This window comes from Heptranchias perlo, chromosome 10, assembly GCF_035084215.1.
Source record: "Heptranchias perlo isolate sHepPer1 chromosome 10, sHepPer1.hap1, whole genome shotgun sequence".
Classification (NCBI taxonomy): domain Eukaryota; kingdom Metazoa; phylum Chordata; class Chondrichthyes; order Hexanchiformes; family Hexanchidae; genus Heptranchias; species Heptranchias perlo.
Genome location: NC_090334.1, coordinates 42,753,416 through 42,765,655, shown reverse-complemented (window position 1 = coordinate 42,765,655; position 12,240 = coordinate 42,753,416). Strand labels below are relative to the sequence as shown.

General features: G+C 43.8%; 1 protein-coding gene across 3 annotated transcripts in view; it reads right to left on the bottom strand.

The window, feature by feature from the left end:
* Positions 1 to 12,240, bottom strand: part of LOC137326448 (armadillo-like helical domain-containing protein 4) — a 110,481-nt gene that overhangs the window by 56,809 nt on the left and 41,432 nt on the right. The window contains exon 6 of one of the 3 annotated variants that reach the window (XM_067991556.1): positions 3,341 to 3,641. The exons of the other annotated variants lie outside the window; for them this stretch is intronic. Within the exon in view, the coding sequence (XP_067847657.1) occupies positions 3,604 to 3,641 (38 nt within the window). The 3' untranslated portion in view covers positions 3,341 to 3,603. Of the gene's footprint in view, positions 1 to 3,340; positions 3,642 to 12,240 lie in introns of those variants that run through there. 3 annotated transcript variants of the gene reach the window in all.

Sequence of the window (12,240 nt, the reverse complement as noted above, 5' to 3'; positions counted from 1 at the left end):
GGTGATTGCTGCCTCCCCCCCACCCGAAACAAAGTAAAAGCCCTCTATGGATCCCCTCATCTTTGGGGGTCCAAGCCCCATTCCCAGCTTGCACCCATCCCACCCTGGTGGGACCCACATGTGGCGGAAGCCGGTATATGCCTATTCTCCTTTGGCACATCTGCCTCCAGCGTTGTGAGTTTGCACCCTTGGTCCTACCCTCTCTGACACAGGTGCCCAAGTAAGGGGAGGGTGGCAGTTCCAAAGTGTGGGTTTCAGAGGCAAACAGAGAGAAGACTGGTTTAAAAGTGATTTCTTGGGAATAATGGCCACCCCTTTTGCCATCCCCAAGTTTTCTCCCTGCCTCTCCCGAAGGTGATGACGCATGCTAGAGATATGGTTCCATGGGTGCCAGCAGTCACTCGTATCTTTTTCATGACCGCTTGTTAAATGAACAATATAGCAAGTGTCAGCAGACCATCATTTTCTAAAGCATATCCACACACATGCGTTTTTAGACATTATCACTGATTTACAAATATGAGCGTGAAAAATGGAAGATTTTCCACCCTGGTGATGCTAAAGTCAATTGTAACACCCACTGTAAGGGCTTACAGCAGTCGCCCACTAGATTTTACTATGTGTGAAATAAAGTATTTATTTGATTTAAAATGCTGGAAATTGCAGCAGGTTCGTCACCAGATGAAAAAAAAAGTAATTTGTGGGTAGCACCTTTCATCGGAACTCACTGGGCCGGAATTTGCTGACAAAAAAATGACATGTGAACGACACACGCTGTTATTAATGTGCAAATTGGCCAGCAACTTGTGGCGAGGAAGAGATACCCCGTGAATTGCGAATCGCGGCAAGTTGCTTTGCGAAAATAGCATTGCGCCTTTAACCTCCCCGAGTTTCATAAAATTGCTGCATTTGCACGTTAATTGCCCATCAAACTTACCACAGAAAGTTAAGTCTAGTAATTAATTGCGTAAGTACCATTTTAATGACATGATAATGTTAATGACTGTCAATCAACCTCTGTGGCCCAGAAAGTGAACAATTAAAAGTATGGAGTCTCATTTCTTCAGGTTGTGAATTGTTGTTGGAGATTTTAAAAATGTCAATTTTTTTTTCTTACTTTTCCTTTCTGTCTCTTTTTTCTCTCTCTCAATCCAATCTTTCTTTCCCTGTCTATTTGTCTTTCTGTACCCAATTTGACATTGAATTCACCCACTCTAATTCAACCTCCTTCTCAGTCCTTCCTCTGTTTATTTCTCAATCCTTAAATCTAATTGATTAAGGAGATACAATGATGGTCCCACTGTTCACTAAGGTCCCAGATGCCCCATTGCCCTGGCCATGCTGTTATCAGTTCACACTTCCAGCAACTTCCAGGTCACAAAAATGTTCTGCTGAAGAGTGCAGGAAAAAGTCTAACTAACTGAGATGCCCTGCTCCAACAAATTCCGGCCCACTCATTGTATAGGATCTTTCATCAGAAACCAACTTGGACATGAACATGTCTTTTTCTTTGAGATAATCATTGGCCTGCTGCACATTTCCAACATCTTCTGTTTTTATTTCAATCTTCTAGTACTTGGAGTTTTCCTTTATATCTTAACGTGATTTGGAAGTTGTCTTGTTTAGCTCTATGCAGAGTGGAGCTACTGTATTCTGTTAGTGCTATTTTGTTTCTATTTTTCCACAGCTGGCTCATCATTTAACCCTTACAATGTAGCTGGTATAAAAAATCCATAGCTTATGTTATAGCCGATTTCTCAACCTTCCAAGTCCATACAGCTATGTGAACTGACCAGCATGAGAAGCACAACAAGGGTCCAGATGAATGGAGTATCAGTCTTGCTTTATGGTCTAAAATACCATCTGTCAATGCAGCTAAAACTACCGATACAGGTTGCAGTACAATTTGAGGAATCCCGGTTTAAAACATTTTGGGATTTGCATAGTTTGCAGTTTGCTATTTATTTTTAGCAGTCATGCACCAAAAGTCGACTATGCAATTTATGAACTCTTCGCAGGTGACAGATCACAGTCATTCACCTCATCATCACCTCAGTCATGGTGAAGCATTCACCCCATTGTTTGATGAGTGAAATGGACCAAATTTTGAGGCTAAACTCTGTAAACAGAATTTTCTTTATTTAAACTTCTTTTGAAAACAAAACCCAATGGAATTGATCTACTGGTAATGCTTGCTTGTAGTTACCTTCTCTTCATACAGTCTTGTTTATGTCCGTTATTTTGTGAAGTTTTGGGTTGATTTTACTCATGCCTCAATTGCACTTTGCAATAATAATGCACTCCTTTGAGACAATAAAAGCAAACTGCAAAAGAAAATCTATCAAAACATTCAATGAAAAGATTAATTACTTACATTTTTTAATTTACTAGTTTTCCCATGGTACAATTAAAATTCAGAGTGCACATCTGCATAATGCAGTCGAGGGGTAGAAGTTTGTCCTAGGAAGTGGTGCAAAATGGGTGTGTCGCATCGGACGCCCGTTACTAATGAGGTCAGTGGAACCAAATATCGAGTGGACCATTTATCAGGTGGCAGATGCAATGCCGCCCAAGGCGAGTTTCTACTACAGTGTGCTTACTGAAAGCAGAAATATTACATATTTTGATTCAACTCCTTTTTTCCACACTAACTACCTCCTCTTATCCACCATTCCCATCTCAGACTCAAAGTGTGAGCAGCTTGAGGACTTTTTGCATCCAAAAACTGAAGCCATCTGCATTGCAGCTGCTCCCTTTTCTGGCTGTCCAAGTCCCACTCCTCAAGTTCCAAGCTCCACCGTCTGTCCTCCATGTAATCGTGCCCTCACCACTCCCACTCTGATGTTTCTCCTCCTTAGCTACTCATCTCATCCATGAAGTCAAAGACCTGCTTTCTCGATCTGCTCCCATCCCAGCTCCGAACCACATAATCTTTTCCCCATGCTTGCTGATATTATCAATTTGTCTCTCTCATGCAACAGGAGCAACCCTTGCTTCCTCCGCTCCACCTTCAACGGCTGATCGTTCAGGGAAGTTCTCCTGCAAATGAGGAGCTCTATAAATGCACGTTGTTGAGGATTTCCCCATAAGGTTGTAATTGAGACTTCAAGACCAGCAAAATGAGGCATTTGAAAGTCAAAAGTAGTTGCTTTGTAAATAGATCGATTCTCGGAAACTAAACTCATAACTGCAGCAAATTTCAAGCATAGTTTCACATGTATAAGATGGATTAAAAATGATAGGGTTAAAGATGGACATAGATGATTAAATACTCGATGATAAATGATGGTTCCTGTACTGCTGACAGTCAATTTGTGATCTGTAGAATGTAATTGCTGGAGTCAGCATATTGTTTCCAATGTTGGATTAATACGCTGCAGTTTTGCTCAATTACATGCATGTGTTGGAGAAATTACATCAAGTTTTATTTTTCTGAAGCTTTTAGTTGTCATTGGTTGCCTCCATTAGGAAGCAGACGCTGGTCTGAGACCATTGCGGCAATATCTCATTTATTCAGTCTGTAATACAATTCCATTGCTCAGGAGAAAGCTCAGTGCAGCAGGTAAAGTTTAAGGGGGTGAATTTCTGTGGTGGTGCTCCCATTTATCTGCCATAGCTGTGGCAGAAGAGTTGCAGAAACCCTGGAAAAAACGCGTAAATATGAAAGGCAGTTTAATAGCCGTCATTCATTTGCTTGAAGTGGATTTTCATCTTTCTCTAGATATTTGCAGTTGTACAGACTACAATTGATAGGGTCATAACATTAAATTTAATCTTAACACCACAATTAAGGTACAAACCAATTAATGGTAACTGTTGCACAGAGGATTTCATACATTCATGACCAGTACCTACACAATTTTACTTGTCCCTGTATGGGTTGTGGGCTCAATGGTCTCTCTCACTCACATGATAAATTTCATATTCTCAACAGCTTGCCATTCAATATCTTCTTTCTCATATTTTAAATTAAGTAAGCTGTCAATATTTCAATTCTTTAGAGTGTAGCAAGTGGAAAATGTAATCTCAAAGTCATTCAATTTGCTGATTTTAAAAAAGTTAGGAATGAATGTTCTATTAAATACACCACTGTAATTATTTCATTCTTAATTTTCCTCTTGAAAATTTCTTCGACAAAGCACCAGTCAAGTGTGATGATTTAATGCATTATGGAGCATAAATAAATGTGAACTGGTGAATCTCCCCTGCTGTAGCATATATTAAGTCAGAGAATATGGTCTCCATTTTGTCTTTCTCTTTTGTCTTCATTTTACTGTTTCTCCCTCAGGCTCTCCTTTTCTGCCTTTGTCTCTCTTTCTCTTCACTTCTGCTTCTCTCCAACTCCTTTTCTTGCATCCCTCTCTATCCTCTTCTGCTTTTCTGTCTTTTTCTTTCCTTTTGGACAGGAGGTGTTTGGCATGACATAGTGTTGCAGGGAAAGGAGTCGCCAAGGACTGCAGGCTGCATTTTCCACTGGGAAGTGCAGGGAAAGTGTAGCCTGCGGCCCTCAGTGGCTCTCTTCCAACTCCTCTCCTCCCCCATAACTCGTGCTTCTATCCACCCTGTTAAAATCCCCATCCCCTCTCCTTTCCACAAACCCCTGCCCCTTCCCACTATCCTCTTACTATGATCACGAACCCCACTCATTCCTATCACAACCCCTACTTCTATCCCTTTAAACTACCTGCTCAACACCCTCCCCTTTGTTCTACTGTCATTCATCTCACCCTTACAACTTCATCCACTCTCCCTTCACTCCGACTCATTTCCTCCAAGGTCAGGTGGTGAAATTATCCTCAGCATGTTTTCGTCCTCTTTCCCCCATCCTACCCCTCCTTCCTATCTGTCTTCCTCGAAGAGGCTTTGATAACTTGCAAAATTTGACATCTTTTAAAATCCAAGTTAGAATGAGAAAAGACATTGTGCCTGCTTCTCTCCATTTTTCTCTCATTCTTTCTTACATAGGTGTCAGTAGTAAGAATGTTCACATTTTCTAATTGCCAACAAAATGATCGAGGCTTTTGGCTTCAAATTCAATGTGTATTCAGTTTAAAATTATGGGGGAGAAATTGGATAAGGGTCCGTTCTGGGCGACGGTAGTGTGATGCGCTACCACCCCGCGCCAAACGGACCCTGGGCAAACAAGATGCAAGTTTGGTCCCTAGGGAACACTTACCTGCAACCAGCGTTCCTTTCCAGGCCTTGCACGTGGAATGAATGCAATTTGCACTTTCCACCACCAGAGGGAGCTCCATCTCTTAAAGGGAGGATGTTTTTTAGAAATCTCGTAAAGGTAGCTTGTACCTGTTATTTACTGAAAATAACAGTCTACTGTCTGCACGGAGTCTGAACGTAGATCCGATGTCACACACGTAAAACACAGAGGCAGATCCCATCCCTATGTTTACACACTGATGAGTTATGTTAAAATATTGAATAAAGGTTGCGCATTACTAAATCCCACATCCTCCAATCTGCACACCAGACCTCACCAATCTGCCGATCTGAGTTGGTACCAGGCCTGCGAGAGTGCATGCACCAAGGTTCTGTGCACTAGAAACCTTGGGTGCAAGAGGTGGACAGAAGGAGGGACAGCCTATATCCGCAGTGGGGGTGGGGGGGGGGCAAAAGACAGTGGGAGACAGCGGGGGATGAAGTCAATGCCAGGCGCACAGCATCATGAACATGGATGCAGTGCAGGAAGAAGTTCAATGCTTTGACATGAGTGGTTAAGGTGAGTGAGGTCAAGTGTCAAGTGGCGTCTCCTACCAACTGCACCACACACTACACCCCCCATCCCCCACATACCAACAAACTCTTTCCATCAGTACTCAACTCTTCCAATCAGATGCTTCCTCTCGCCCTTACACATTACCACTGTTTCGAGCCGCCCACCCACAACTCACAGGCCACACAGACTGGCAGCTATTCAACCATGACAGGCACATCACCCAGACACACGTCCCGCTTTCTTGCAGGAGAAGGTGGTGCATATCAAGAGGCAGCAAGTGGCAGTGGCATTTAGCCCCTCGAGCCTATTCCACCATTCAGTGAGATCACGGTGGACCTGTGAACTAACACCATTTACCCGCCTTAGTCCCATATCCCTTAATACCCTTGGTTCCCAGAAATCTATCAATCTCAGATTTAACATTCACAAGTGAGCTAGCATCAACTGCCGTCTGCAGAAGAGCGTTCCAAACGTCTCCCACCCTTTGCATGTAGAAGCATTTCCTAACTTCACTCCTGCACGTCCTGGCTCTAAATGTTAGACTATGTCTCCACGTCCTAGTATTGAAGTCTAGGTGACTTCCAAAAAGTTACAAATGTCTCGGCAGCCAGAGGCAATAATCCAGACACTAACCTGTAAATCCTGCATGGTCCCTTTAAATAGCACCGGTGGGGTTCCTCCAGGCACTCTAAGACACGTTCAGATGGTCAGGGTTAAGACTGTGCGTTGAGTGGAGTGTTAAGTCCCAAAGTGGTGTCTATCACTTTAAATCAGCATTGCACACTGATTGAAGCCATTTTCTCCCTACTTTACATGATTCCAGCGTTCGGGGTTAGCGCTAACTCCTATACCAAGATGGCATCTGGCGCACGTCACGCAGGAAACGTGCATGCGCATCCAAGACGCCATCTTGGATGTTGGGGGGGCCATGTAGCACCGAAATAACGGGCGCTACATGGCCCAATTTAGCGCCCTATGTGTTTTACCTTCATCATTGGGACTACAGCAAGACGAGATTTTTTTTTTAGCAGTTAAACACACATAATGAACAATAACTTACCCAAATGAACTTTTCATTCACCATGTGTAATAAAGGGCAGTGATTAAGGCTACAAAGTTTCTCATGCCCTGGAAAGTGAGCAAACATAAGGGGGTAAATCTCCACGACGGTTCTCCTGCTCCTCCGTCGTAACTTCGACGGTCGAGGCATGGAAATTCCGCAAAAACGGCATAAACAACATTTGTGCCATTTTCCCGGTATTTTTGTGGCTCTTCCGTTGAAGTTACTGTGGACGTGTGGGAGATCCTCATGAAGATTCAACCCGCCTCCATGAATCAATCAATGGAAAATCTGCAGTATTGCCTCAGGCCTATCTTCTCAGTACAATACTGGAAAATACAAATACAAGTCAAGTGTTCCTTCTATGTACCCATTCTAATATAATTTACAGTCAACAGCATCAATCTATCAGTCTGATAACTTAAGGCATATTTATTCCTCTAACATAGAACTAATTTAAAGTTAGATTATTTTGCCTTCAAGAATGTAATATCCATAGATTGTCCTTTACATTGTTTTGTGTTTTGGTACAGGTAGCACCCATAAAGCATAAGCACTAGAATTACAATTTGTCACCATTGACCAGAAACTTAACTGGACCAGCCACATAAATACTGTGGCTACAAGAGCAGGTCAAAGGCTGGGTATTCTGCGGCGAGTGACTCACCTCTTGACTCCCCAAAACCTTTCCACCATCTACAAGGCACAAGTCAGGAGTGTGATGGAATATTCTCCACTTGACTGGATGAGTGCAGCTCCAACAACACTCAAGAAGCTCGACACCATCCAGGACAAAGCAGCCCGCTTGACAGGCACCCCATCCACCACCCTAAACATTCACTCCCTTCACCACTGGCACACCGTGGCTGCTGTGTGTACCATCCACAGGATGCATTGCAGCAACTCGCCAAGGCTTCTTCGACAGCACCTCCCAACCCACGACCTCTACCACCTAGAAGGACAAGGGCAGCAGGCACATGGGAACAACACCACCTGCACGTTCCCCTCAAGTCACACACCATCCCGACTTGGAAATATATCACCGTTCCTTCATCGTCACTAGGTCAAAATCCTGGAACTCCCTACCTAACAGCACTGTGTGAGAGCCTTCACCACATGGACTGCAGCTGTTCAAGAAGGCGGCTCATCACCACCTTCTCAAGGGCAATTAGGGATGGGCAATAAATGCTGGCCTTGCCAGCGATGCTCATATCAATGAAGGAATAAAAAAAACATAATAGCAGCTAAATCAATATTTTGCAGCCCAAGTATAAACAGCTGAAAAGTAACAATAGTTTGAAATGATTGATCTATCTGCTGAGGAAAACCAACAGATAATCATGTCATTGCCTTTCATTTTTTAAAATGTTACAATGTATTAATGCCTCAAGAGTAGTGTAGTAAAAGGAAAACAACAGTTTTAACAAATTATTGCCTGGCCTTCTGAGAGTACGATGCTTATAGGTTGGACATAATGGGCTGGATTTTCCTCCATAACCCCTAACCATTTCCCTGGGTCGGGCTTAAATAGGCATTCAAGGCAGGTTGTTGGTGGGATTCCCGCTGCTAAGATGGAGTCTGCTGCTGCCAACGAGGGAAATTCTAGTAGTGTTGCAGTGGGACCGGTGCTGCAGTGCCTGAAGAGGCCAAATTTAAGGGAGAGAAGAGCCCCGAATATGTTAAATCTTTACTGAAGGCCTCGCCTGAGAAGATGGGCTGAAATGGAAGGAAGGAGTAGGCCTCCACGTAGAAAATTCGGGGCCATTATAGCCGATACCCTGGGCCTATCACCACCTTTCATCAGGTAGCTCCAGGGAGTGGCACATGAAGGGACAGGAGGGAAGTGGGCCAGAAAGCCTGGTAGCACATGTCCCCCACCTGCATTTACATACAATAGGGCAGCCAGTGGTGGTCCCAGCAGAGGCAGGAGAAGGAAAATGGAGCTTGGGGCAAGGGAGTGATGGTAGGCCTCACCTCCTAATTTTGCCCATTTACTGCCGCTATCCCACGTGATTTCGGTTGGGATCGTGGAGGAAAATCCTGCAGTTGTTAATGGGGCCATTTTTGGTTGCATTTCAAGAATTAAGCTGATATACTTATTTAGCTTTGTTTCCCATTTTGCTGCACTACATCACATTTTTTCTGTCTACCTTCCTCTCTAAACTAATCTGAATTCCTCCTTATCCTTAGCCAGATTGCTATAAATAACATATTAGTATCAACAGTGCTATTCTCCACATAAATAACAGTGGGGTGAAATTACTGTTTTAATAAAAAATTGAAGAATGTTTGCTTTCTCCATAATGAACGGCCGAACATTTCCATTTTCTTCAATGGGATACATCCAATGAGTTGTGCGCGTGTTTCTGTTACGTCATTGCAACTTTGTCTGTTTGCTAGGAGAACACATCTTCATGGGTAAGGTAGAATGTAGAGAGGTATAAGGAGAAATGTTAAACCCCCCCCCCCCCTCGCCCAGTGGTAACAGTGCTGATGGGGCTGGGGGGGGGGGGGGGGGGGCGGGCTGGCGGCCAAGATGGCTGACTGTTAAGATGACGAGAAGTTCACGCCTTGTTCCCAATGTGTTTCTGCCCCCCACCATTTTTTTTTATTCGTTCACGGGATGTGGGCGTCGCTGGCGAGGCCAGCATTTATTGCCCATCCCTAATTGCCCTCGAGAAGGTGGTGGTGAGCCGCCTTCTTGAACCGCTGCAGTCCGTGTGGTGACGGTTCTCCCACAGTGCTGTTAGGAAGGGAGTTCCAGGATCTTGACCCAGCGACAATGAAGGAACGGTGATATATTTCCAAGTCGGAATGGTGTCTGACTTGGAGGGGAACGTGCAGGTGGTGTTGTTCCCATGTGCCTGCTGCTCTTGTCCTTCTAGGTGGTAGAGGTCGCGGGTTTGGGAGGTGCTGTCGAAGAAGCCTTGGCGAGTTGCTCCAGTGCATCCTGTGGATGGTACACACTGCAGCCACAGTGCGCCAGTGGTGAAGGGAGTGAATGTTTAGGGTGGTGGATGGGGTGCCAATCAAGCGGGCTGCTTTATCTTGGATGGTGTCGAGCTTCTTGAATGTTGTTGGAGCTGCATTCATCCAGGCAAGTGGAGAGTATTCCATCACACTCCTGACTTGTGCCTTGTAGATGGTGGAAAGGCTTTGGGGAGTCAGGAGGTGAGTCACTCACCGCAGAATACCCAGCCTCTGACCTGCTCTTGTAGCCACAGTATTTAATGGCTGGTCCAGTTAAGTTTCTGGTCAATGGTGACCCCCAGGATGTTGATGGTGGGGGATTTGGCGATGGTAATGCCGTTGAATGTCAAGGGGAGGTGGTTAGACTCTCTCTTGTTGGAGATGGTCATTGCCTGGCACTTATCTGGCGCGAATGTTACTTTATTTTAACATCTGAATTCAGGCACGGGAAGGCCGCCCACCCCAGAGGGCCTAATTTCAATGGCAAAGTCGCATCCTGATGACGACACTGGGATACACATGCCATTTTAATTTCAGGCCTGACTAAGGCCCGCACAGCCTCCAACCTGCCAGGAAAAGCTGGCGACAGCCAGGGTCCTGAGCACAGGAGATCCAGGTAAGTGCAATTTTTAAGAATAATTTGAACAGTTCCTTATGGGTTAGGAGGAGCAGGGTTGGGACTCCTCTGCTCCCCAATTGTGGATTTTACAATTACCACCCCCCCCCCCACTCCCCAATTCCTTACTTACTCTGGCAGGGACCATGTCCGTGGGTCCCCGGCGGTGGCCTCCCCACCCATGAATTTTGACTCCCGAACACCGGCGCTAACGTCATTCCCACCAGCTTCGGGCGGGAGTCAGTGTCAGAGCATCAAACTCATACCATGGAGGAAAGGTCTGGATGAAGCACAGTCATGTTTTGGTATTTTTGACTATTTAAACGAGGCAAGATTTTGGATAATTTATATTATGATGCTATTAAGTTAAGTTCAGCTCACAAGAGGTTAAATCCACAACACACAGCTTCTGGGAATGCAGATTAGATTCAAATGAAGAATCTGTACAGAACAATGCCTGCTGCATACCATATCAGTTTGAGACAATGAAACTTGTGAAGACATTCCAGTAAATATTCATACACAATATGCTTCATTCAGAGTGGAGTAGCTGCCAGGACCCAAACCTAGGAGGGTGATAGCAGGTATAACAGTCAACTGGACTGTTCAATCCCCGGCACGGGAGCTGGGGAGGGTCAGAAGTCAAGTCTTTGGCTTCCTGTCAAACGGGGATAAGAGTATACAGTACGCATTAGTCTGAAATGAAAATCAGACACAGAGGGTGAGAACTCCCTTCTTAAATTTAGTGCCAATTAGTTTCAGAGATTTGCTGGTCAAAAAATTGGATTTAGATCCCTAACAGGGATAGCGTGGCATGTTTTTTAAAATAAGCCTGTTGATTTACAATTGGCCTCATCGCACTGGAGCATATATCAGTCCACCTTCCACAGGATAGGAGAAAGGCAAGTGGAGGCTTACGGGAGGTTATAATACCTAGTTCACACAATGAGGGGTTTCATTGTTATGAGCCCAGCTCATGCATCACATAGCTAGATAATGAAAACGTTGGATCGCAAAGGACTTGGAATCCATTTACAGGAGAGTACAGCGATGCTGAACCATAGGGAATATTTAGTGTGGACCTGAAATTTATAACACACATAGGACTGAGTAATAAATAATTCCAAAATTTCTACACACCCAAAGAGGCCAAAAATTTTTCAATTCACATATAAAATGGAAGAAGGTGGGTGTTGCAATCACAGTACCATAGAATGGCACCATTTAGTTTTAGTTTTAGCTTATTAATTCCTCCAAATACTTAAGACTAGAACCCAATTTTACTTACACACAAAACACAAGCTAAATCAAATCTTCATTATTTTCTCCCCTTTTTATGTTTTCCCCCCATATCACACACTATTTTATGGTCAAGAAAAGAAATGTAGGTGGCAACCTGCTCCCAAGCCATTAATAGTAGAAAGATGAAACGTTGTAAATTTACAACACCAGCAAGTAAGATCATTACATTTGTGCAGCCATATTCATATCTTGGAGGAGAGAAGGCTTTAAATATATTACTTGAGTCTGTAATAGTTTTGAAATATGATGACAACTAGCACAGTATAATGCTAATTAAAAATTTCATAGTGAAATAAAACTACAGGATTTATAGGACAGCTGGTGCTTCTGTTATAGTGCTTGAAGAACATGTAGATTTACAATGAGAGAGAAAAGGGATGATATCAATGCATGTTTATCACACATCAGTGACACATTTTCACAATTTGCACCAGTAATACATTGCAGCAGTGAAAATAAAATTCTATTATAGTATACACTTACAATATCAGCAGAGTCCTTACAACTGTCTGTACTTTGCACATCTCACAAATGTGTATGCTACACTGTTATAAGATTCAA